The sequence below is a fragment of the Vulpes lagopus genome, chromosome 1 (assembly GCF_018345385.1).
Source record: "Vulpes lagopus strain Blue_001 chromosome 1, ASM1834538v1, whole genome shotgun sequence".
Lineage (NCBI taxonomy): Eukaryota > Metazoa > Chordata > Mammalia > Carnivora > Canidae > Vulpes > Vulpes lagopus.
This window is the reverse complement of record NC_054824.1, coordinates 110068239-110095692: the sequence shown is the minus strand read 5'-3', so window position 1 is coordinate 110095692 and position 27454 is coordinate 110068239. Positions and strand designations below refer to the sequence as shown.

The 27454-nt window shown below is 34.8% G+C and overlaps 1 protein-coding gene across 2 annotated transcripts in view; it reads left to right on the top strand.

Annotated features, from left to right (window-relative positions):
- The window catches only part of VAPA (VAMP associated protein A), a 43793-nt gene extending 20509 nt beyond the window's left edge, over positions 1-23284 (top strand). The window contains exons 2-7 of one of the 2 annotated variants that reach the window (XM_041751690.1): positions 311-463; positions 4425-4528; positions 5013-5093; positions 14768-14902; positions 19179-19352; positions 22509-23284. In XM_041751690.1, coding sequence (XP_041607624.1) covers positions 311-463; positions 4425-4528; positions 5013-5093; positions 14768-14902; positions 19179-19352; positions 22509-22667 — 806 coding nt within the window. In that variant the 3' untranslated portion in view covers positions 22668-23284. The remainder of the gene's footprint in view (positions 1-310; positions 464-4424; positions 4529-5012; positions 5094-14767; positions 14903-19178; positions 19353-22508) is intronic. The other variant, XM_041751700.1, reaches the window with a different exon arrangement.
- The last annotated feature ends 4170 nt before the right edge of the window (positions 23285-27454 follow it).

Sequence of the window (27454 nt, the reverse complement as noted above, 5' to 3'; positions counted from 1 at the left end):
GGTAAGAGCACACTGTGAGAATATGATTGTGGGCTTATTTCTTAAATTAAACTTTTGAAATACTTTTTGTTTGGTAGAAATAATACTTGTTCATATAGAAATTTTGTTAAAATATAGCAAGGAATAAAGAAGAAAATAGAAGTCATTTGTAAGTCTACTGCCTGGATAAAAGTACTGTTAGTCTTTTGATACAGTTAGGTCACAGACTTACTACATATACTTTAATAAAATTGAGCTTATGTACGTTCAGTTTTGAATTATTTGTATGTGTGAATCCAATTAACATTTTTTTCTGTTTTAAATCTTACAGGCCCCTTCACAGATGTAGTCACTACAAATCTTAAGTTGCGAAATCCATCTGATAGGAAAGTGTGTTTCAAGGTGAAGACTACAGCACCTCGTCGGTACTGCGTGAGGCCTAACAGTGGGATCATTGACCCGGGGTCGACTGTGACTGTTTCAGGTAGCACATCAGGTTCTGGATGGGAACAGTACTGAATTCTGATATTTTTATGGTTATGTTGAATTTGCTTATAATTAGCAGGGTTTCACCTGGAGGGAGAGAAATAGTTCTTGTTATTCTGGCTTGCCTTTAGTGACATCCTTCTGTTATCTTACTGTATGCTAACTGTTGTAGAACATTTCTCACCCCTATCTTGGGATTGGGGTTAGGGATGTCTGTGGTCAATTTATAAATAATAATTGTCACTTTAAAATTTTTATATCCTTTATTTCTGCCACTCCCTACCGCATTCTTGCCCTTATTATTTTATCTTTGAGATATTACACCATTTTTGTGATTGAGGATTCTTTTCAGATCTCTGGCTATTACATATTTTCGTGCAGCTATACAAGTATTATCCTGTCTTAAAAATGTACAGTGCCTCTTTTTTGCTGATTGTATCAAATTAGATGAGTGTTTCTGCCTGTCATTGTAAATGCCAAAGTTTAGTTTTATGACTCCCTTTTGTGTTTACTTGTAATCCAGAGAGTATACTTGGTTCCCTCCACATATGGATTGCTTACTCTTTTTTTTTTTTTTTGGATTGCTTACTCTTGCTGTGGGGTCTGTGCTGGTGCCGTAGTTAATACCCTCTATAAACTTCCTTTCTTCTGTTAGACTTCCCAAGGCAATGCTCCTTAACAACAATATCTGACATAGCTGAGAAATAGGAAACAAGTATGAGAACATATCTTAATTATGGGAGGAGAACCTTTTAGGCTTAATGCAGAGACCATTTACTCTTACTTTCTAGCAGTAGTTCTTACCTCCCATTCACTGTATGTTGTGAAATCCATCTGATAGGAGAGTGTGTGATGATAACAGGTGGAGCAGGAGCACACATGGGACCCCTCCTAGTTCAGAATCTCTAGGGGCATGGCCTAGCCATGTATATGTTTAAAAACAAAACAAAACATACAAACATACCTGAGTGATCCTGGTAAGTATTCCTAAGATACTAATTCTGTATCAGTTTCCTGGTTTTTAAATCCACAGCAGATTAAAAACACCAAATTTTACAAAGAGGGAGGGCCTTACAGCAAGCTCATGAAGGGTACTTAGAAGCAGAACTTTACTACAAAGGCAGTGAAGGACTTACCATAGAGTTTGTGTTTGTCCAAGTTCATGGGAAAGATGGATGGGAAAGAAGATAAAGCAGTGAGTACATGCATTCTGGAAGTTGGTCTCTAAATCTTTAAGTCTTTTAGCTAAGTTGGAAGAAGATAGAATTATTTCTATCCATGTGTTTAAAAGTAGTTTTTTGGTACATCTAGTTTTATCCTTAGGAATGTGTAAAACTATTCAGAATTACTTTTTCTTTGAGGTTTCTAGATTGCTGAACTTTTATTGTATATCAAGAAAAATTTGAATTGCACAGATCTACTTACATACAGGTTTTTTTTGATAAGGACAATACGGTATTGTAAATGTATGTAATTTAAAAAATCTGATGATTTTTAAAATTTCTTTTTATTTTTTTACTTTTTAAAGATTTTATTTGAGAGAGAGAGTACAGGGGGGAGGGGCAGAGGGAGAAGGAGACTCCTTACTGAGCAGGGAGCCCAACATGGGGCTTGATCCCAGAACCCTGGGATTTTGACCTGAGCTGAAGGCAGATGCTTAACTGATGGAGCCACCCAGGCTCTCCTCCTTTTTTCTTTTCTTTCTTTCTTTTTTTTTTTTTTTTTAAAGTTCATATATTTGAGAGAAAGCACCTGAGCAGGGGAGGGGGAGAGGGAGAATTTCAAGCAGACTCCCCACTGAGCACAGCCCAAGTCAGGGCTTAATATCAAGACCCCAAGATCATGCTGGAGCTGGATGCTCATCCAGCTGACCCATCCAGGTGCCACTCTTTTATGACTTTTTAAAAAAGGTTTTATTTATTTGAGAGAGAGCATGTGTATGAGCCCGGAGAGAAGCAGACTCCCACTGAGTCTGGAGCCCAACGTGGGGCTTGATAGTAGTATCCTGAGATCACACCTGAACCAAAATCAAGAGTTGGACACACATCTGACTGAGCCACCTGGGTGCCCCCTTATGATTTTCTTAATAACATTTTCTTTAGCTTTATTATAAGAATACAGTACATAATACAGCATAGAAAATATGTATTAATCCACAGTTTATGTTATTGGTAAGGCTTCTGGTCAGCAGTAGGCTTAAGTTAGTACTTAGGTTTTGGGGGAGCCAAAGTTATATGCAGATTTTCAACTGTGTGGGAGATTGGCACCCTGAGTCCCTCTGTTGTTTAGGGGTCAACTTGTACTTTTCAGAACATTTCATCTTCATAAACCCCTTGTGTTGAGCACCGGGCTGTATTAAAAACTCCAGCCATTTTCTAGTTACTGTTTTACATAGAGTGTCCTCAGATTCTTCTCCAGTCAGAATTTAGCTCAAGTTTTACTGTATTACCTTTTCTTTTTAAGGAGCCACTCATACTGTACTTCCTTCCTTTAGCAGCTTTTCCTTCAGTGACTCTCTGTACTACATACTCATTTCTTTTTTTCCTTTCTCTCTTTAGCACTTAGTTTTATGGATTCTTTCAATTTGATATTTATAGATCTTTTTAAGATTGTTTAATTTTTGTTACATGTCTGCAGTAGCTTACAGTAAAACTTTCATAAAGTCACAACTATGTTTTAAGTTTTCTCTTTATTCAAATCCTAGTGATGAGTCTACAGTGATTGCTCAGTGAAGGGCATTAATGGACATTTACTGTGCTTTACTGGATTCTGAGGCATTTATCCTGTGCGTTTTTTTCTGCTGTGTATTTGTCCCTTTAAAAAATTTTTTAGCCTTGATGGGAGTTAATGGACATCTCAGATACACCTTGGAAATACAATTTTCTTTTTTTCTTTTAAATTATTTAGAGATTTTATTTATTCATTCATTTCAGACACAGAAAGAGAGGCAGAAACATAGGTAGGGGCAGAATTCCCCTATGTGGGAATTGATCCCAGGACCCCTGAATCATGACCTGAGCCAAAGGTAGACACTCAACCACTGAGCCACCAGGCGCCCCGGAAATATAATTTTCTTATGTAATTGGTATTTCTCATATTTGCTTAATTGTGTTTGTCTTTTTGAAGGTTTTGACTACATATATAGAAGATATATTTTAAGAGTAATTTACATGTGAGCAGGAGAATAATTTACATGATGCCATGTACATATATTGTTTAACTGTAGATTTGTTATAGTCCTTTATTAAATTTATATTACAAAATTTCACATCACTTCTAATTACAAGGAGCCTCTAAAGATTTTCTTAAAGGTTACTGAAAACCTTGAGTGCTTAGAAAAATTTGAATATAATTATTAGGATGCTAGAAAATTACTGAAAATGATGAGAGTTTACCTTTCCTTGTATACTTTGTTTTCTTAAAATCAGATTTAAACAGATAGATACATGTCTTGAATAGGTGTTTATTTAAAATCTATTTTTGAAAAATTAGTTTTATTAGAACACTAAGATATAGTAATGAGTTTTGAAGTTAACTTTTAATTTCTCCTTTAGGTATCCCAACTGTTGTCTAATTCTAAAAGATATCACTAAGTACCAAATGAAGCCTTATATTATTTATAAGTGGTTTCAGTAGACAATTTACTAGATTTTAATCTGACTTTACAGGTATTATAATAGTTAATGTTGGCAACATTTTGAAAATTTTCCCAAACCTAAATTCAGAGGGGACAATCATAAATTTATATTTATTTTTTTAAATAGCTTTAATTTGTGGATTGTTAAAATAGCTGGAAACTAAAAAATTAATTCTGGATCCTTAGTGTAAACGATCCAGTATTAGGTTTCTTGAACCCTTCGTTTTTTTTTTTTTTAATTTGCATATTAGTGGATAAGAATAGGAAAGATAAGCAAGCAAATGCAGAAGACACAAAATAACGTATCTTTCTTCTTACTTAGTAATGCTACAGCCTTTTGACTATGATCCCAATGAGAAGAGTAAACACAAGTTTATGGTACAGACAATTTTTGCTCCACCAAACACTTCAGATATGGAAGCTGTGGTAAGTATAGAAGTGGAACAGAATTTATTTTAGGGGATGTTGTTTAAACTGTGGGTTTTATATAGTTATTTGCGAAAGCTAATGTTTTAATTTAAAAAAATTTGTAAATCTGTTATAGATAATCCTGATTTAATTTCAAGAATGAAAGAATTTTGAAGTAGTATTTCTTAGAGTTTGAAATGCTATTACTAGGAAGAAAGTCCTCCAGTCTCTAGAGATGTTAGTGTGATTTTTTTTTTAACAAATGGGGATAGTAGGGTTCTTTAGGATTATATAAAAAGTTCTATGGTATTGCCAGATAACAGTGGCAGGGTGATCCAGACAGAGTACTGCATTCATTTCCTCTCAGTCACAGACTCCACCCCTGCTCCAAACAGCTACTCTTATTCCCTAAAGTGAAACCTATTAGTTGTCTCTTGAGGTATTAAACCTGTTTGTCACAATCCTACTTTCTGTGTCTCATGTTTATTTTCTTCGTTTTTAGTGGAAAGAGGCAAAACCCGATGAATTAATGGATTCTAAATTGAGATGTGTATTTGAAATGCCCAATGAAAATGATAAATTGGTAAGTAGGAAAATGAGAAGATTGGAAGCTGTTAAGTTCTTACTTACTTTGAGATTAATTTTTCTTCTGATTTTGGCCTTTTTGGGTTGTGTGATGTTTTCTACATTATAAGGCTTAGTGCTTATTTAAGTTTTAAAAAAATTGTATATGCATTTTTTCATTTTAGAACATTTAGTCCATTCAAGAAGAAAAACACTGTTAGGTATACAGTCTTCATGATGGAGAAGAATATCTTAAGTTTCCCAAATTTTTGCCACTTTAAAATAATTTCAAGTTCTTTAGAATAAGACACATATATGCATAAATATAATTAAATAATAGGCATAAACCAGTTTTTGACAACTGTATACCGGCAGTCTGGGAATAAAAAGATTTAATTTACATAGACAAACAGTTTATTCTCAGGCTATTCCCAGGTATTTTGTTCACTGCTGATTTTGGTCAAAAATCCATCTGATTTTATTTCTTAGTAAATAATTTTTATGTTGCTTATTGATTAGCATGATGCAAATACAGTGTGGAGGACTGAGGAATATATGTGTAGTTTAGAACGTTGTGATGTATAGAATGAGTTGTCACTTTCTCTATTTCCTTTTGAAATGCAGATTTTAGTCTTTTTCTATGGTTTATATAGGAGGGACCTGAAAAAGTTAAATAGGTTTATTCTTTTAGTGACTTAATATATAAAATAATTTTAAAAATTAAATATATTTAATATATTAAATAGAGATGTTGTGTACAGTTAGATTACAGTCTGGCATGACTGTTCTGTTGACTGGAAGCCATTTGCCCAATTGAAAAGTAAATTAACAGATTAGATAAATACATGGGCTCAGTTACACTGTTACTCATTTAGGATAAGCTGATAAATAGAGTCCCTCAATGGTAAATAAGTGTCAGCCAAATTATTTATTGTGTTTTTTAATAATGCCCTTTTAAAGGGATATGGAGATATTTGCCAATCATAAAATATGAATACATATATCCTTATTGGAAAGTGAGGGTTCATGGGCATGTTGATGCTTCTCATTTAGAGGTTACTTTTTCTTTTGCCTGTACTGCCAGAAAGCCAATAGCTTGCCTAGCTATTATTGGAACCAAGAATATGTAAGCACATGTTGTCTTGGTCAACTAATTATATATATTTTTCCCCCAGTTTGATTGAGATATAGTTAACATACAGCACTGTAGAAGTTCAAGATGTACACTGTAATGGTTTAAAATACATATATTGTAAAATGACTAGCATAAGTTTAGTTAGCATCCATTAATACCATTTAGATACAAAAAAATGAAAAATACGTTTTTTTCCTTATGATGAGAACTCTCGGGTTTACTGTCTGAACGTTCAGATAATACCATACACCTGTGTTAGGTATTGCGTCATGCCGTCCATTATATCCTCAGGACCTAATTTGTCTCATAATTGGAAGTAATATATCTTTTCACCACCTTCAGCCAGTTCCTCCAAATCCTTGTCCCCTGCCTCTGGTAACCACAATCTGATCTCTTTTTCCATAGGTTTGTGTTTGTTTTTTTTTGATTTCGCAGATAAGTGAGATCATACAGTATTTGTCTTTCTCTAACTTATTTCACTTAGCATAGTGCCCTTGAGGCCTATTCATATTGTCACAGATGGCAGGACCTCCTTTTTCTTTGTGGCTGAATAATTTTCCATTTTCTTTATATATATATATGTCACACATGACAACTTTTGTATTCATTCATTGGTCAGTGGCCACTTAGTCTGTTTCCATGTCTTGGTTATTGTAAACAGTGCTGCAGTGAACATGGGGATGCAGATATCTCTGGTGTAGTGTTTTCATTTTCTTCAGATATATTCCTGGAGTAAAATTGAGTAGAAACACATCTGGATATATTCTTGCTTAAGAGTTTTATGTCATCTTTTACAATTCTTTAATAAACATATTTAGAGCTGACTGTCTTTCATCTGGACTATATCATGGAGCATGAGCAGAAATAGTTTGGCCCTGGAACTTTTCAGAGCAGGTATTATTAGTAACCCAAATTCTGTTCAGTATAATTCCAAAGTACTCCAGAGCCTGTCTGATTCTGAGCCTACATGAACTAGCTAAAGAATATATTTCTGCTAATCGAACTGTATGGGCTTGTGGTTCAGTTACTACCTAATTAAATGGTAAGGAGTAACTGTTAAGGATAATGATTTTTAAAACGTTTTATTTGGAAGAACTTTCCACATACTGTTTTAAGGCAAATCCCAGATGTAATATAATTTTATCTGGAACTGTTTTGATATATACCACTCAAAGAGAAGAACTTTGAAAAAAGGAAAAAAGAATTTAATGACAATACTATCATTAAGCCTTTATTTTAGTTTATTTTTTAATTTATATTCAACTAACATAGAGTGTATTATCAGTTTCAGAGGTAGAGTTCAGTGATTCATCAGTTGTATAACACTCATGCTCATTACATCAAGCACCCTCTTTAATGCCCATTACCCACTCTCCTCCACTCCTCTCCAGCGACCCTTAGTTTGTCTCCTATGATTAAGAGTCTCTCTTGGTTTGTCTCCCTCTCTGATTTTGTCTTATTTCCTCTCCCTTCTTCTATATTCCTCTGTTTTGTTTCTTAAATTCCACATAAGAGTGAAATCATATAAAAGTTGTTTTTTTCTGATTGACTTATTTCGCTTAGCATAATACCCTCTATCTAGTTCCATCCATGTCATTGCAAATGGAAAGATTTCACTTATTTGGATGGCTGAGTAATATTCCATTGTGTGTGTGTATGAAAAAAAAATATATATGCCACATCTTTATTCATTATATCAATGGATATCTGGACTCTTGGAACATTTGGCTTTGTGGACATTGCTGCTATAAACGTTGGAGTGTAGGTGCCCCTTTGGATCACTACATTTGTATATTTGGGGTAAATATGTAGCAGTGCAATTGCTGGATCATAGGGTAGTTCTATTTTTAACATTTTGAGGAACCTCCGTACTGTTTTCCAGAGTGGCTGCACCAGCTTGCTTTGCCACCAGCAGTGTAAGAGGGTTCCCTTTTCTCCACATTCTCGCCAACAAGCTTTTAAAAGCTTGTTGTAATATTGTTAGTACCAAACTATTCAGGCAGATTGGAAGTTGTCTCACAAATGCCATTTAAAATTTTTTTTCAATTTGATTGAACTGAGATCAGAATAAAGTCCACATACTGCTTGTTGTATGATATGTTTCCTGAATCTTTTCATCCATAGATTCTTTCTGGTTTTTCCCCCTCCCAATTAATTATTAAAGAGACTAACTTTGTCCTATAGACTTTTCCCTATAGACTGGATTTTGCTGATTACATCCTTGTGGTGTCATAAAACTTTTCTTGTTCTGGTATATCCTAAAATTGGGTCTAGAGGTTTGGTAAGTTTTTGATTTATTTTCACTTGTGAGGGAGAGGCAAGACTGCTTTGTGGGTGGTGATATATTCTCTCAATATATAATATCAGGTTGTTTTTTTTGTGAAGTTAGTGACCTTTGGTATGCAATGTGTGAGTGAGTGGTTCTCAACTAGGTATTTTTGCTCCTAAGGGTACATTTGTCAATGTCTGGAGGCATTTTTGGTTGTGACAGCTTTGAGGGAGAGATCCTGAAGGCATCTAGTTGATAGAGACCAGGAATGCTGCTCAGCCCTGGCAAGTGCACAAGACAACCCTCACAATAAAGAATTATCTGGCCCAAAACATCCATAAGGCCAAAATTGAGAAAGTATAATTTAGATTCATTAATTATTTTAGGATTGCATAATGTTATCTTGTCATTTGACTTCATTTTATTAGTTTTAATATTTGCTTAGAAATTGGACTCATCTAACATCTGGTTATTCAGTGGTAGGATTTATAAAGGCAGGATAAATGCCTTTCTCTTTAGTTACAGTTTTCAAAAAATGACTTGGTCACAAACATCCCTGGGATATGAATAGTCAACCAATTTCCCTCCCTTTCTTTCTACCCTCATTCACATTGTTATAAACTCACGGACTTAAACATATTTGAGTTTCAACCCCGTTCAGTTATTACCAGTATTGGTGTTCATAGTGACGAATAGGCTCCTCAGGTTGGTTCCTGAATCTTTTTACTGTGGTAGTCTTTGGGAATTTTCTTGGTATCTAATATGGTAAGATATTTCCAGGCCAGACCTGGAATCATTCAGTTCTTCAAGAAGCTCTGGAGTTTTTCAGTAGGAGATGGTATTTGAGGACCATAGCCTGAGCGCTGGTGTAAAACAGTGATTTTTAGTTTTGTCACAATTTCTCTGGGAGCATTCTTTTTGCCAAAATTAGAATGGATACCTGATTGTCATTTGAAGACACTTCTTCAAATGATAAAATTTTAATGGTAAAATCATGTCAGCAGCACATAGGATGATGTGTATCCTTTTATTTCTTACGATAGTGATTATATTTTATAGTTGGGTTTATGTTCTTGAAGATGTTGGATAACTTAAAGTGTGTAAAATCCAGCACTGACCCTGTGAAGAATGGACAGGTACCCATTGAACCATCTGAAGTGCTGTTGCAGTATAGTGACTTAGATGACTCGCTAGCCTTGTCAGTATGATTCTTTGATGGATATTTTTGAAGTATTTGGAATTCACATTTCAAGTTGTGCACATATAATAATAAAACTTTTAATACTTTAACATATCAGTATTTCAAATTCATGTAATTCAAATGTTCAAAAAAATTGTACCTATACTATTTACAGCCTAGGGGTGCCCTTAGTTGCTTAATATGTATGTTTTAAAAAGATGAGCTGAAACACAGTTGTGTTTTTATAAGGCAGTATTTCCCAAAGTATATTGGGTTGGAAGGGTTCTGTAGTCAAATGAATTTGAAAAAATGCTACAAGTATACTGCGTGTCCCGTAAACGCATTGCAAATATGTATATTAAAGGCCCTGAATAAAGGAAATATATTTCAACTCAGAATTTCTTCTGTACTTAATGTAGTATAATTAAATTCTCGTGGAATATCTGGTGTTCTGTAAAATATGCTTTGGGAAACACTGGTTATTACTGCTTAAATGCATTCTTGTGCCATTAATCTGCAGATGGCTACAATAAATCTTCATCATTGAGAAATATACTTAAATTGAGTACAGCCTGGAACACACCCAGTTCTGTCAGAGTTGATATGTGACTTTTTCTGTCATTTGTTCAATGTTGCTTCTCATCTTTTGTGGAAAATAGGAAGTATCCAAATCTGAAGTGTTTATTAGGGTACAAAATATAAAGTTTTTGTTTATTTACTATAATAACTATGCTTAACAAAGATAAAACCTTTTATATATGTAAATACATACATATTTGTAAATATACATAAATAAAAATGCTTAAATACATATAGTACATATTTATAGTACTTTTTAAAATGTGGTAATAATACTCTATTGGTAATTGTATTTTGCCATTTCCAGTTCAGTATGGTCTACGGATGAAGTTGATAAAACTGTTTATAAACCTTAGTATCTTTGACATATTGGTTTCTTTCTAGGATCCATAGATAAAGTTACAAAATTACTTAACATCCTTTTTCTGTATGTTTATTTTCAGCTTAGTGTGAAGGTCGCCTGTTAGGAAATTAAAATTTTATGGAATGGTGTTATGCTTAGATAGTTTGTTAGTTTACTACAAATAAACTGATAAAATTCTATAGGGAGCTGAATTCTGACATACAGATTAAAAAAAATTTTTTTTATTGGAGGTCAATTTGCCAACATATAACACCCAGTGCTCATCCCATCAAGTGCCCACCTCAGTGCCCGTCACACAGTCACCCCCACCCTCTGCCCACCTCCCCTTCCACCACCCCTTGTTCGTTTCCCAGAGTTAGGAGTCTCTCATGTTCTGTCTCCCTTTCTGATATTTCCACTCATTTTTTCTCCTTTCCCCTTTATTCCCCTTTCACCATTTTTTATATTCTCCAAATGAATGAGACCATCTAATGTTTGTCCTTCTCAGATTGATTTTTTTCACTCAGCATAACACCCTCCAGTTCCATCCACGTTGAAGCAAATGGTGGGTATTTGTCTTTTCTAATGGCTGAGTAATATTCCATTGTATACATAGACCACATGTACTTTATCCATTCATCTTTCGATGGACACCGAGGCTCCTTCCACAGTTTGGCTATTGTGGACATTGCTGCTGTAAACATCGGGGTGCAGGTGTCCCGGCGTTTCACTGCATCTGTATCTTTGGGGTAAATCCCCAGCAGTGCAATTGCTGGGTCGTAGGGCAGATCTATTTTTAACTCTTGGAGGAACCTCCACACAGTTTTCCAGAGTGGCTGCACCAGTTCACATTCCCACCAACAGTGCAAGAGGGTTCCCCTTTCTTCACATCCTCTCCAACATTTGTGGTTTCCTGCCTTGTTAATTTTCCCCATTCTCACTGGTGTGAGGTGGTATCTCATTGTGGTTTTGTATTTCCCTGATGGCAAGTGATGCGGAGCATTTTCTCATGTGCGTGTTGGCCGTGTCTATGTCTTCCTCTGTGAGATTTCTGTTCATGTCTTTTGCCCATTTCATGATTGGATTGTTTGTTTCTTTGCTGTTGAGTTTAATAAGTTCTTTACAGATCTTGGATACTAGCCCTTTATCTGATATGTCATTTGCAAATATCTTCTCCCATTCTGTAGGTTGTCTTTTAGTTTTGTTGATTGTTTCTTTTGCTGTGCAAAAGCTTCTTATTTTGATGAAGTCCCAATAGTTCATTTTTGCTTTCTATAAATTTTTTTTTATTGGTGTTCAATTTGCCAGCATATAGAATAACACCCAGTGTTCATCCTGTCAAGTGCCCACCTCAGTGCCCGTCACCCAGTCACCCCCACCCCTATAGCAGCAATGTCCACAATAGCCAAACTATGAAAGGAGCCTTGGTGTCCCGTCATTTGTCATTTTTGCTTTTGTTTCTCTTGCTTTCATGGATGTATCTTGCAAGAAGTTACTGTGGCCAAGTTCAAAAAGGGTGTTGCCTGTGTTCTCCTCTAGGATTTTGATGGACTCTTGTCTCACATTTAGATCTTTCATCCATTTTGAGTTTATCTTAGTGTATGGTGAAAGAGAGTGGTCTAGTTTCATTCTTCTGCATGTGGATGTCCAATTTTCCCAGCGCCATTTATTGAAGAGACTGTCCTTTTTCCAGTGGATAGTCTTTCCTCCTTTGTCGAATATTAGTTGACCATAAAGTTGAGGGTCCACTTCTGGATTCTCTATTCTGTCTGTTCCATTGATCTATGGGTCTGCTTTTGTGCCAGTACCACACTGTCTTGGTGACCACAGCTTTGTAGTACAACCTGAAATCTGGCATTGTGATGCCCCCAGCTATGGTTTTCTTTTTTAATATTCCCCTGGCTATTCGGGGTCTTTTCTGATTCCACACAAATCTTAAGATAATTTGTTCTAGCTCTCTGAAGAAAGTCCATGGTATTTTGATAGGGATTGCATTAAATGTGTAAATTGCCCTAGGTAGCATTGACATTTTCACAATATTAATTCTTTCAATCCATGAACATGGAATATTTTCCCTGCATGGAGCCTGCTTCTCCCTCTGCCTGTGTCTCTGTGCCACACCCCCCCCCATGAAAAAATTAATAAACTCTTAAAAAAAAGAAAGAGTCGGTCACTAGAATCTCTGATCTTTAGTAGTCCACTTAGAAGAATTTGGTTAGTATTCAAAGCAGAAGACAGGTTTCAGAGTTCTTGATGCTTTCTTCTTGAAATATTGGTGTAGATAAGGAGGTCTTAAACTTTATGGTGTTGATTCAGTATATCTTATTTAAGTTAACCACCCCATCCTGTTCTCTCACTCTTGCTCCCCAGGTTCTCCTCACCCATCTTGCCCCAAAAAGAAGTAGATAGGTGTTTAATTTAATTACATTAACTAAGTGTATCATACTTTTTGAGGATCTGGATCTTTTTAGGTATGCTGTTAGCTTTTAGGCATTTATATGTTCTTAAGAACAGTGGAAAAGGATATGTTATTATTTTGTTGATTTCTTTAGGTTTTTCAGGACCTTGATACTGAATATATAAACAAATGATTGAAATTTTGTGGTTGTCTTCTAGGGTAAAAAAAAGGTACCAGATTTAGAAGTATAGTGGTTGAGTTCTTGTTTTTAAAATTTTTATAATTTAAAGAAATGATTTTTTTTGGCAAAACAATTTACTTTGAACGATTGTTAGAGTGGGCATTTTTTGGGGAAATAATTCTTTGATTTGCATCTTAGATGGAGTGACCTAAGATTCCAGAAACCCTTTTATTTTACAAATGAAGGTACTATTAATAATTATTCCAGGAAACAAGCATTAACTAATACTGTTCTTAAGCATACTAAAATTTGTGGTCACCCTATATTTCAGTAAATTAATGGCTCATGGAGTCTTGAATTGTGTTCAGCGTTAGTAAAACAAGTGCCATTCAGCATGTTCCCTGGATTGTTGATAGGTGGAGGCAGATGATACTAAAGTGTTGACTACGTTATATTTTGTAGGGTTGGGTTCTTGGAATTATTAGCTCTTTCTAGTTATTATCAACTGTATTATATCTATTTAGTGGTAGTGTTCTTTTTTTTTTTTTCAGGATTGAATGTGGTTTTAATGAGCTTGTTATTTTATGATGTTTTATCACCTGTTCTTTGTGTTCAGTTAAAAAATTTCAGTTTATTTTGAGGCTGCCAGTTCTACTTGAAATTTTCTACATTTCTTTAATGTATCACATTTCATTTATGCCCTCCATCTAACATGTTAATGACATATTTTCTAGGAAAAAAATATCAGTTTATCTTAATGAAGACTGATGGGTTGTCAAGAACAAGAAATTTCAGTGATCTTACGTATACAAAAACATATTAAGATTAAATATACATTGTTTTGTGTTGAGACAAAGAACTTAGGGACAGTGCATTATTTATTGAGATGGGGTTCTCACAGTTGTGTACAGTGAGTGACCCAAATATCACTAAGTATTGTTTCAGAGTGTGTTTCAACTTTTTGGTATCCTATTTTCACCTGTATTAAAGGAATTTGAGAAAATAGAGAACTATGGAGATAATGACATACTAGAATATTATATACATCTTTAAGTTTGTTTATTGGTCTTGGGAGAGGGGCATGTGTGTATGTGTGCATGCTTATGCGTGTGTTTGTTTGAAGGTGGGTGTTGTTGAGTACAAAAGAGGTTTATAAAATACTGTAGTTTTGGAACCTCGAGGAAAGAATTCATTTAACTTAAAAATTGTTCAGGTTGAGTGTTTACAAAGGTAAGAAATATGAAGTGCTTGTTTTTCAGATATTGACAAGCATTGATTAGCAACAAAATTTAAGAGCTGCAAAATTAGAAGGTGTTCATTTTAGGACAACATGAGGCTAGCATGAATTTAATAAGATTTATACAATTAATTAGCATAATTCAAAATGATCATAACTAATTTTGGGAAATAATATAAAAAGCTACAGAAACTTTTGTACTTTCCGCTTTAACATAGTTATTAGTGTTACCTCCTTTATATAATACACTTTTATTGAATAAAATGTTAATATTTTAGAGCCTAATGATTTCTGTGTTAGTTGTTCCTAGTACCATGCAGGAGAAATCAGTTTGATGCGAATCTGAGAATATGTTTCCCATGCCACCTCAGGGTATAACTCCACCAGGGACTGCTCCGGCTGTCGCTTCAATGAGCAGCATCAACAACACAGTTCCAACACCTGGCAGTTTTAATACGAAGAATGACCCCAGGGGACTCAATGTGTTCAAACAGGAGAAGCAGAAGGTTTGTTTTAGGGAGCCAACAGCTATAGGAGTTTACTAGTGTTACTGGTTACCTTAATGTAGTTACTTAGCACATGGTATTACGAGTGTATTATGTGAAGTAGATAGAATTGAAATTTTCAGTAGAACCACATATCACTTAAAAATCATGCACGGAAACTATTCTCTATTCTAAAAAAACAAGTTGAACACTTAATAAAATCTCAGAAGTGAGCAGGACAAATATAAGTATGAACGTTGTTATGAAGTTGGAATAAATTTTTCTGTCATTGAGATTTTGGGAGCATTCTCTGAAAAAGGATTTAGGAGCTTATTTGAATAGACTAGCAGATACAGCAGTAAAGGTAGGAGCTGGCAAACATTGATCTCCAGGCAAGTATTTGTTAATATAATAAAAAAAGATGAAATTATTTTGTTTTATTATCAAATGCAAATAATGGTAACCATTGTTAGTTATTTACAGTGCCCCAAGGTTGGAGAATTTGTGGTTAAACTCTAAGGATCTTAGGTCATAGTTGAACTTGTGTGTGTGTGTGTGTGTGTGTGAGAGAGAGAGAGAGAGAGAGAGAGATACATGTGTACATGTGTACTTAACATTCACTCAAGGTGACAGCATGTCAATAAGATAATGGTGACTTTTGGGTTGTTGTTGTGGTTGTTGTATGATTCCTTTTACCATTTTTTGCTTGTTAGAAACTTCAGGAAACCCCATAGTTTGAACAGGTTGCTTATACTTTGATTTTGGCTTTGCAAAGAATATGTATACTAAGGCTTAAAAAAATTTGATCCTTTATCTGAATGTCTAATACTTTTTTGATTTTGTGATTTTAATTACTTCTGGGAATCATGATTCTACAGAAATAGTAAATTGATTTTTTAGGATGATAATAAGTCTCCAGTAACCTTGTTTTTCAAATACTATCTCTTCCCAGGTCAAGGCCTTAATTATGCCTTTAAAAATTTTATGCCATAGCTCTTAGTTTTAATCTTAATTCCCTTTATAGACATTAAATAATTTTCTTGGAAGATTTTATTTCTAAATAATTTCTACATCCAGTGTGGGGCTTGATCCCACAACCCTAAGATCCAAGAGTTGTATTCTCCACTGAGTCTGCCAGGTTTCCCTCCCCCTCCCATTTTATATTCATTTATATCCCTTACTCATAATAGTCACAGGAATGTAGCTTCATATATACATTCTTTAGCTCAAAATTTGTCCTTCTCAAGCCTTTATTTGCAAAAAAAACTTGCTTTGCCTTAATACTTTGCCTTGCCCCTTTTGTTTCCAATCCTTGCTCTTCTTTTCTAATTATCCCTAGTAGGGCTAATTTAGAATGTTGGAATTGGAATTCTGAAGGTTATTAAAAAGGAATACAGAAGTAAGTTCATCTCATGGATGGAAAGGGATTATTGCAGTTAGGGTAAATAATATAAAGTAGTGGAATATGTACAAGATGTGGCATATTTTCTTATCTTGATATCATGGCCTTGACCTGCCCTTTTATTCTAGTTGCAGTATTATATATAATGTTAATATAATGTTACTATTTATCAGTTTCCTAAGAGTCACAGCATGTTGAATCCCTCTAGTTTGCTTGTTTCATGGTTCTCAGAACAACTAGTCTCCTCTTTCTGGACCAGTCTGAGGCAACTCTCAAGGAATGAGCTGTTTTCTTGGAGCCAAACATCACTAATGGAACTCCTGAATGGGAGTATATATTTTAAGTCAAAGCAGCCTTAGTGTTTTCAACAGGCTCTTCACATGGTTACTATATGAACCAGTCCTTCTGCTTAACTCCCCCTTTTTAATCTCCAGTTAAGTTAGGTTATTTATGCTTATACTTTAAATATACACAGATTAGATTGCATTCGCTAGGTATGTTGACTGGTTTGTAGGGGGCCTCAATAATACTTGGCAGAAGTGTACTCCCAAGTAACTTGTTTCATGTCTTACTTGACTCACTGTTGAAATGTGTTTTTAAGCCTCACTGTGTCTTTTGCATCTAGCCTTTATGTTTGTGTTCCACAAATTGTTTATGACATTTCTTTTCCTCTGATAAAATAACATTAAGAAAAATTTCAGTGAAAAATCTGATTCTGCCAACCATGAGAAGATACTCGTTGACATGTTATTTAAAATTCCAGAGTGGGAAGCTACTCATCAAATGTCTAAAAAGAGTGAGCTGTTTAAGTAATTGTACTTAGACACAGAGTATTTAATGAAATATTGTGTCACTTAAAATGATGAAAAGATGTACATATAAATAAAGATAAAAGTGTTACAGTGTATGCTGGTTTTATAAAATGTGTATGGGAGAAAGTACTGAAAGATAATACATAAATAATAGTTGGGTTGCAATGATGAGATTGGTAGTTTCCTCTCCCTCCCTCTCATAATTATAAATTCTCTGGAATTTCAAGAATTAATTTAAAAATAAAAACCCAGTTGTGAAGAGTTTGATGATTCCTCACTTTAATTTTTTTCTCTTCACTTGTTGGCTTCATGTATCTCTTCTTAATTTTTTAGTCAACTCTCTTGTATATTTTTTTTCCCAATTCTTAATCAGAACCTGAAGATTCCTTAGTTGCCAAATTGTTGACTGTTGCTTTCATCTTTATAGAGGTAGGCAGTGAGCTGCCCTTTTTTTTCTCAATTTGGACTTCTTCTAGGTTAGAATTGGAGCACACTTGAAAAATCATTTTGAAATGAATTTTAATTACTGTTAAGAGAAGGATTAAGAAATATTATTGGTGGAGAGCAATATACATCTGGAACAGATTCTTACTAATAGAGATGGACTTGGGACAGGGGAAGATAGGGTGAAGAAGAAGAAAGCTAGCAAGAGGGAAACTTTTTGTATTGTAAAAGAGGATGAAATCGGAAGTTAGGTTTCTTAAAAACCCTTCACAGCTGAGAAGCTTCTGAAGAAAAACGGAAAAATCTGCATGTTAACAGTCAAATACATAGTGTACATTAGAACCTTACTATAACATTATTGGTTTTACACGAGTGTAGGCATATTAACATATGGTTTTACATGAGTTTAGGCATAGTGATCAAATCACATTCCCTTCATAAGAAATAATAGTTTGCCCCTCGAACTAATATAAACTTAATATAAATTTGGGACTTGGGATGGTGTGGTAGATGTGTAATCAATCTATAATTCAATCTTATTATTGAGTATTGTGGAATTTCATAAAGTTGATTTTGGAAATGTTTTTGTTAGAAGTTATATCTGAATAAGGCACTTTTTAAAAACATCTGACATTAGATTTCTAGCAAGTAAAATTTTAGTTAAAAAGATGACTTGTTGCACTAAACTGTAATGGTGTATGTGATAGTATAGATGACATTAGGGTAAAGGATATTGAAGAACTTTAGACCACAGGCCCTGGGACACTTAGGCACTGCTCTAGATATTTGTCTGTATTGGATGAGTGTTGGTAAGAAACACAGTTTTAGAGCTTATAGTTTTAAAAGTGTCTTAAGTACTACTATGATTCCATATTGAATTTCATTAATTAAAGTGTACAGTGTCAGTAATAATTTGAAAGAATTAATTTATGTTTGAGTTTAAGAGCATGGGATTAACTCCCTTCTCTCCTCTTTTTTTTAAACCATGATATAGTTTGTGTTCATTATCTCCCCTTCTGTGTTTATATCCTTGTTATTTTTTCCCACTAATAGAAGTTAGGTTTTCTTTAAGTGTTTTTCTTAGGTGGTCTCCTTATTTCATTGGAATTATTATGATAATATCACACCTACCCCTCAGAATCTCATTTGAATTGCAGAATCAGAGTACCGAAAATGACCTTCATATTTGGATTTTGGTTGGCGTCAGTCATTCAGCATACTTACATTGAATAACTACTCTTGGCCAAAGTGCTGGGTTTAGGGGTAAATACAAAAAGAAATGACTCTTGCTCTCCCAGTCTTTGAAGTATTATAGGAAAGAAAATCAAAAATACGTTATTATGATATATGATAAGTGCTGTGGTGGAGGTAAGTGTGAAGGGTTTTGGGAGTAGAGGAGGGAGTGGGCTGCTTATTTTGACTTCTGTTACTGCTGACCTTTATTCATTTAGTCCTAAAATTGTTCATGAATGACTGTAACCTTTGGTATTTTAAAAAAATTCTGATTAAATCACAACCTTAAAAATTTCCATTTAAGTGGATTTTTTTTGAAAAAGATATGGAGTTTCAATTTGCATTTGTTAAAAATCTGTAAGGGGTTTTGGTCAGTTAAAAAAGTGTCACTATCTTTATAATACAGAATGATCTGGAACCTAGCAAAACTGTTCCACTGAATGCCTCTAAGCAAGATGGACCCATGCCAAAACCACATAGTGTTTCACTCAACGATACTGAAACAAGGAAACTCATGGAAGAATGTAAAAGACTTCAGGGAGAAATGATGAAACTATCAGAAGAAAACCGACATCTGAGAGTAAGTTGTTTTTGAAAATAAGTTAATTTAAATGAAATCTTAGGATATGTGAATATTATTAGGCACATTATCCATCAGTTTTTAAATTTATCCTTGGTCAATTCTTTCTCTTTTTCCCCAATTTGATTATGTCTTAGCCTTTGCTCCCCACTCTTGCCTCTTTTCATAGTTTTACCAAGGCTACTCATTGCCTGCAAGTTCCTTTCCTAGTAGGTGCCCTAGTTATTTGTGATCTGGCCTGTGGCATTGCTGGCTTCCTCTCTAGTTTGTAACATTCTTCACATTTGATGCCCTGGTCATATGAATTGCTTGAAATGGTGCTGTCCCGTATATAGTAGGGATGTATGTGGCTGTTGAGCACTTGCAATATGGTTAGTTTGAAGTGAGATGTGTTGTGAGTATAAGATACTCATTGATTTCTTAGACTTAGTACCAAAAAAAAAAATCTTTTCTTTTTGTATTGTTATGTACTGAAATAATATTTTGGTTATATTGGGTTGAGTTTTATTATTAAAATTAATTTTATTATTTTCTTTTTACTGTCTTAATGTGCTCTTAGAAATTTAAAAGTTCGTAGGTGGCTCACATTTGAAGCTTTTATTTATATTGGACAGTGTTGGACTACAGTAACCTGAAGATGCCTCTCTATCAGTGATCTCTTTTTTGCTTTAGCTTGAATTCTTTCTTCTGATTGGATCACCCTGAAATCACATTCCTACCCTTATAAGCACATTCACGCATGCATGGTTCTCTCTTGGTACTTGGTTCTTGTCATCTTTTCAGTGTAACTTTTTCTAGGAATCTCTCCTCCCAGAAGCAAAGAAGTATGGTTTTGGAATGCTATCTCCTTTGTTTCCATGAAACCTTCCTCATCTTACTGTACCTGTTTGTTAAAGGTTTTTCTCCCTCCAGTGAGCGCTAGCTCTTTGGGAGCAAGGACCTGTGTTCATTCATCTTTACATTCATAGCACATGCATATAGTAGTCATTCATATATTCGAATGAACAAGTGGATGAACGGGTGAATGAGAACTAATTTGAATATATGCAGAGTGTATTAATAATTTGCCTTTGACAAGTAGTACCTTATTTCAAGATGTGAATACCTTTAAATTGCCATTTTAGGCTTTGGAACTTTTTGTATCAAAGTAGATGATACAAGAATGTACATAAGTAAATAAGCTAAATTAAGTGACTTAATTTACATTTGATTCTTTCATCTGTTAATGTATATGGGAACTGTATATACTGTGAATCAGAGGCACAGTATCTTGGATTGATCTGTGCTGAAATAATTGTCTCTTTCTTTTTCACAGTGCTACTCAGGGGCCCCCAGCGCCTCTTAGGATAGTGGAAAAATTATTTTCATTTCACACCTATCTACACATCATAGATTTTTAAGGATGTTGTTGTTACTCTTACTTTATCTGTCATGACTTCATGGCATAGTTCTAGTCTTTGATGAAAGGTGTGCTCCTTAGCATGCTCCGTACTTTTTTTGTTCAAAAAGCCAGTTTGTCTCTTGGCAAAGAGGAGAGTAGAAGTGGAAATGGTAGGAATGACATAAGTAGGGCAGGGATAGGAAGAGTGCACAAGGAGGGAGGTGAGATTTGGATGCTGGTCTCTCCCCTTCATTGGCTGTTTGTAGGAAATGTTATTTGCAAAAGTGTTCTGCTGTTTAAAAGATAAAAGAACCTTGAAGATCACTGGCTTATAGAATCCGTTTCAGGCCCTTTAATAACATTTCATACATAAGGCCCATCATAATATGTTCTTTTTATTCCTCTAGTCCTGTGGTTCTTAAGCCAGGCTGTGCATCTCAGTCTCCTAGTGAGCTTTTAAAAAATACCAGGTCCTCCCCAGACCTAGTAAATCAGAATCACTAGGAGGGTTTTTTAAAGTTCTTGATGGGATTGAGAATCTGTGTTCTCTTCATGCAGGACTAATGAACAAAGACTAAAAAACCCTACAAACCCTCAGAGAATGTAGTAATTGCAAATAGTATGACCTGAGGTGGACTTTTTCATTTGGTGTTCCGGAGCATGTTAGAGGAATCAAAGTGAGAAAATAAAAATGACCTTGCACTAAGTAAGGAAGTAGCAGTCTGCCCTGTCATTCATCTGGTTGGGATGATGGACACAGATAAAGCCAGTTGCCTAGGTAACAGGTATCAGTATTTTTCCCAGGGTCACACAGTGGCTGGTAAAGTGTCTTAACAACTTCCTATTTTGAGTGATTACTGCTTTCTTACTGAGAAACCTTGTTCTCTAAAATCATACTGTCCAAAACTTTGCTATGTGAAATCATACCAGTAAGAACCAAGCAGCCCATCTTATCTAGAGGATCTGAGTGGCTTTGACACACAGAAGCAGCCATCCTTTCCAGTCTAGGGGCATGCCTCCAGTGGGGGGGGTAGGTGAGTTCTGTATATAACATTCCATAGCTGCTGTAGTTTGTCGTTTCTGAGGAAGCAGGATTTGGTGTTTCCTTTGCGGTCAAGACTCAGTGCTGACCCTTCTACACATAGACCTTCTGCTTTGAGCTTAACGAAACACTTGCTATTTAAATTTTATCCTGAAATTCCCCCTTCCTGCAAATCCTATAAAATGCCTGTCTTTTCCTTTGGCCAGCTACTCCCAGTGCCTCTGCTGTGTGGATGCCCTGGCTGCAGTGTGTCAAACCTGTCAGACCACAGCTTTGTTCATGGTGGTCTTTGGTAACCAGTATAAAAATATTGCGGGCCACCATGGAAAAAGTGCATGCACTTTTATTAACATATTTTTGTGGAGTTTTTTTCCTGTTGTATAAATATAGTTACACCTGATTTTTCAGTTTTTTAGGAGTAAATTTTTCAGCTCTAGTTTTTAAAATCGACATTATTGAGGAATCATTTATATTCCATTAAGATGCCCACTGTGAGTGTACGATTCAGTCATTTTTAGCAAATTTACAGAGTTATGCCACCATTACAAGACTCCAGTGTTAGGATGTTTCCATCACCCTAGAAGGTTGTCTTAATGCTGGTTAGCAGTTAATCCTTGATCCCATCTCAGCCACATGCACACTAATCTGCTTTCTGGCTATAGATCTGTAGCTTGGCAGTTTTACTGTATGCATATTTGTTTTTAAAACCTCTTTGTGCATATATTTTTTTCAGGATGAAGGCTTAAGGCTCAGAAAGGTAGCACATTCGGATAAACCTGGATCAACCTCAGCTGCATCCTTCAGAGATAATGTCGCCAGTCCTCTTCCTTCCCTTCTTGTCGTAATTGCAGCCATTTTCATCGGGTTCTTTCTAGGGAAGTTCATCTTGTAGAGTAAAGCATGCAGAGTGCTATTTTTTTTTTTTTTTTCTCTTGACCAGAAAAAGATTTGTTTACCTACCATTTCATTGGTAGTATGGCCCACGGTGACTTTTTTTTTTTTTTTTTTTTGTGTACAGCGTCATATAGGCTTTGCCTTTAATGATCTCTTACGGTTAGAAAACACAATAAAACAAACTGTTCGGCTCCTGGACAAATTGTATATTACCAGATCATCACTAGCAGATGTCAGTTGCACATTCAGTCCTTTATGAAATTCATAAATAAAGAATTGTTCTTTCTTTGTGGTTTTAATAAGAGTTCAAGAATTGTTCAGAGTCTTGTAAATGTTATTTTAATAATCCCTTTAAATTTTATCTGTTGCTGTTACCTCTTGAAATATGATTTATTTAGATTGCTAATCCCACTCATTCAGGAAATGCCAAGAGGTATTCTGTGGGGAAATGGTGCCTCTTACAGTGTAAATTTTCTCCTTTACCTTTGCTAATATCATGGCAGAATTTTTCTTATCCCTTGTGAGGCAGTTGTTGACTGAGTTTTTCATCCTTACAATCCTGTCCCATGGTACCATGGTATTTAACATAAAAAAAAAATAAAACTGTTAACAGATCTTGCTCGATAGCTTGTTTGTGTGTCGTGTCATTAGGCGGGGATACACAAAGTCCATGGTAATTTGAAATTTATTATGCATAATTTTATCTTGCATTGAAACCCTTTCAGATATTACAGTATTTGTAGTTAAAAGTCCTCATTCTATTAAGGAAAGGGATTGATAACATTTCAGGCTACTTTTGGTAATTTGGAAGATCACAGTTTGTCTTCAAGATTATATAAAGAAATCCCATGAGAATAAAGAGACTATAATTTAGTCTGTTTGTATGTATGCCTTGTACGCTGTGTTGCATTTGTTTTACCCATTCTTAACAGTTTCTTCTAGTAACTTCTCAAGGAAGACTAATTCTCCTTGGTTCTAGTCCAGTGCTTTTTAACCAGCCTAATATCTCCTCTATTTTAAAACATCTCATAATAATAGTTAAAAGTAGGTGTGTTTCCTGTCCAGTCTGACATTCAAAGTAAATTTCTATAATGGAAATTTGGAATTACTAAGCAAGCCTTGGGAATTTTCTTTTTGGAAAATGACTTTATCCTTTGCAAATCTACCTGTTAATGTGAAACACATTTTCAGTATAAATATGAATTTTAGGTCTGATCCTTTCTTACAGTTAATCTTGTGTCTTCATTTATTTTACTTGTACTAGCATAGAAAAGTTTGGAACCAGAGACAATTTATTCAGTTTTTTCTAGTGAGTGCAGTCTAATAAAAGTGACTCTTGATTCCTGAAAATAGGTGTTAGTTTTGTAAAAGATGCACTTCTTTCTGAAAGGGAAACTAGTCCTTGAGACTTGATGTGGTGCAGTGAAGTATGTTAGGCCCAGGTCTCTGTATACATTATAATCGAGTGAAATATTCCCTAAAGTATTTTGGTTGCCTTTTCATTTTGAGTATGTTTTGATTTTGTCAGATCACATGTATTGTGTCATTGTGCTCTATGGTATCTTATAAAACCTCTTGCTTGTGTGCAAAAGTTACTAAAAACAAACAAGTAATGCCTATCCATTACTAGCATGCTACTACAGGTAATGTTTCCACTGTTGTTCCAACGTTTTACAGTCATTGTAAAATTTCCCTCCCTTTCTGATAACGGGGAAAGCATGCTGAAAAAATGTCTTGCATTTTGTCCCATAAATGAAGAATCAGTAATTCCTTGGCTTAAAGCTCTCTATATAATCAGCATTATTGGTGATAAGTATCAAGCTTGATCTTTCATAGCTACAGTTAAAAAAAAAATTTTAGTTCTCAAAAATTTAGCAAAATCCCGTTTTATGGGAATGCTCCTTAGAACTCATTTAATTCAGCTCCTTTGTTGTATAGTTGAGGAATCTGAGGCCTTTCCAAGAACTAAGGGAACTTGTGTCTCACAGGTAGGTAGAGGCAGAGCTGGAACTAATATATCTGCTCTCCTGACTCTAGCTTTAGTGTCTTTTCTGAAAACTTTGTAGAAAAAAAATTTGACCTAATTTGAAATGACTGAAATTATGAGCATAAGATGCTATTTAATAAATGTATGTGAAATTTCATATCCTAAGATTGTATTGCAGGCTGCTGTTGAATAGTCTCATGTATGTTTGGTTTTAGTATTTAGGTTAGAAATCTCCCTCCCCACCCCATATTGGTAATAAATATTATGAAATACAATGTATTTTTAGATAGGCATTTTATAAAATGCATTATGCAAATGTTGGTTTTGGGGTAGATTGTAGTCTGGGCAGTATCTGCAAAATAAAGTATACATGGGCTTTTTAACTGCTTTACGTGTTGGGAGATGCTCTGATTGTATAGGAGACCTACTTTCTATTCTTTTAATTGCTGTATCAAATGTGATCAGATTATTTTACTACCAACGGTTACTTTGAAAGAGTCCAACTGTATTAATTGATAATATATAGATTAAATTGTTTGTCTTCATTCCTTACATGTTTAGAAATTTTTACTTTGCCTGCCTGCTTACTTGTGTATGTAAGCATGAGGGAAATATACTGTTGCTAATACTGAAATCACAAGTAACTAAGGCCTTAAGTTCACATGTGACGCTAAATGCAGTACTTTATTTCATTCTTTCTATAACTAATGTACCTTAACTTTGCCCATTCTTGTATTTACAAGAAACACATTTAAGAATTGTATTCTGAGTGTGTGATTTGTTACCTTTACAAAAAGAAAAAGAAGTGACACTTGGAAAAAAAATATGTATCAAATTGAAAAGTTCTGGTCAAAGAAAAACTATTTTTAGTTTCTTCTTCAAATATCTTCGCTCAGAATTTCTCCTAAAATTGAGATTCTCTGTTGTGGGGATTCTTTTTGGTTTTTAATCATTCAAAATACACTACTTTGAAAACTAGATTTATCATCGGTAAGATAAAAAAATTCTTAATAGGGTATATCCCCAAATTGTGATCCGCCACTTTTCAAGTGATAGTTTTCCTACAGCTTTGCACATTCCTATTCAGTGATTTTGGTATGTGCATAGATTTTTAAAAGTTCACCTTTATGAGAGTTAGGGAAAGATCAGTGTTTACCGTATGGAAAAACAAAATAAGAAGGTAAATGATCTTTATTTTCTAGCTTTCAAAGGAAATCAGACTATCATGTGAATAAAGAAACTGCTTTAAAACGTGGTGAAGTGTCATTTTCCTTTCCAAGAAACAAAAAGGAATTTAATTTCAGTGAATTATGATGGTTTGTATGTTTATGTTAAATAGAAATAATCGGTCACTTAGCAAGACCTGAGTTCTGATGGCAAGGTAGTCTTTTGCTTAGTGACCTAGAGGTAGAGTACTTTTTAGTGCGAAATGCGCACAGCTGGGTTTTGAGTTCGACATTTGATGGCAGAGTGTTGTTAGAAGCCATGGTTCTGGAGAGTTCAGTACAGGAACAGTGGCCTCTTGGCAGTTCTCAGCCTGATGGGCATTGGTGTGAGGAAGTTTGAACATTCATCCTTAAAGGAAAGGAAATTTCATCTTCCTACAGGTTCTGATTGTAGAAATAATATGTTCATTTCAGGGAATTTGGAAAGCAAATTATAAAAATAAAAAGATAAAAAGTAATGCCAAATCATGCCATCCAGCAGCATCAATATGTATGACATTTGATTTATTTCCTTATAATATTAATGCTTTTTAAGCATAATTGTACATATAATTTTGTATCCTGTGTTTTCACTTAATCTTTTCTCTGGTATTTCGAAAACCAAGTAGAAGTGGTTACAAAATTGCTTTATGTTTACAGTCCCTTTCTTGACCATAAGGTTATGAATGTTTTACGTTTAACAGCTTGATTGGTTAGGTAGTTCCCCTGCTAATTAGGCACATCCTCCTGATTACCTCATTTCTTTTGTTTTAGAACTCTGTTTCTTGTTTTTCAGTTGTTCCTTTTTATAGCAACCATCTTTTTTTTCTTTTCAAATTTTTATTTAGATTCTAGTTAACATATAGGATAATATTCAGTAGAAGAATTAGTGATTCGTCACTTACATATACACAACACCCAGGGCTCATCATAACAAGTACCCTTTAATGCCCATCACCCATTTAGCTCATTCTTCACCTCCCTCCCTCCATCAACCCTCTGTTTGCTATCACTGAGAGTCTCTTAGAGTTTGCCTCCCTCTCCTTTTTTTTTCCTTTTCCTCCCTTCCCATATGTTCACCTCTTTTATTTCTTAAATTCCACATGAGTGAAATCATAGTATTTGTCTTTCTCTTACTTTGCTTAACACAATACACTTTAGCTCCATTGACATCATTGCAAATGCAAGATTTCGTTCTTGATAGCTGAGTAATCTTCTGTTATATGTAGATGATGTATGTACACACACACCAAATCTGTTCATCAGTCGCTGGACATTTGGGCTCTTTCCATAGTTTGGGCTATTGTTGATAATGCTATAAACTGGGTGCATGTACTCCTTTGAATCTGTATTTTTGTATTCTTTGGGCGAATACTTACTCCAGTTGCTGGGTTGTAGCATTATTCTGTTTTTAACTTTGAAGAACCTCCAGAGTGGCTGTAGCAGTTTGCATTCCCACCAATAGTGTAAGAGGTATATAACCCCCATCTTGAAAGAAGGTGCAGGGAACTATTAAGATAACTATTCTGTTTTTAGCATTAGTGTTTAATTGCAGTAATATATTAACTCATGTAAAGAGCTTAAAAAAAGATC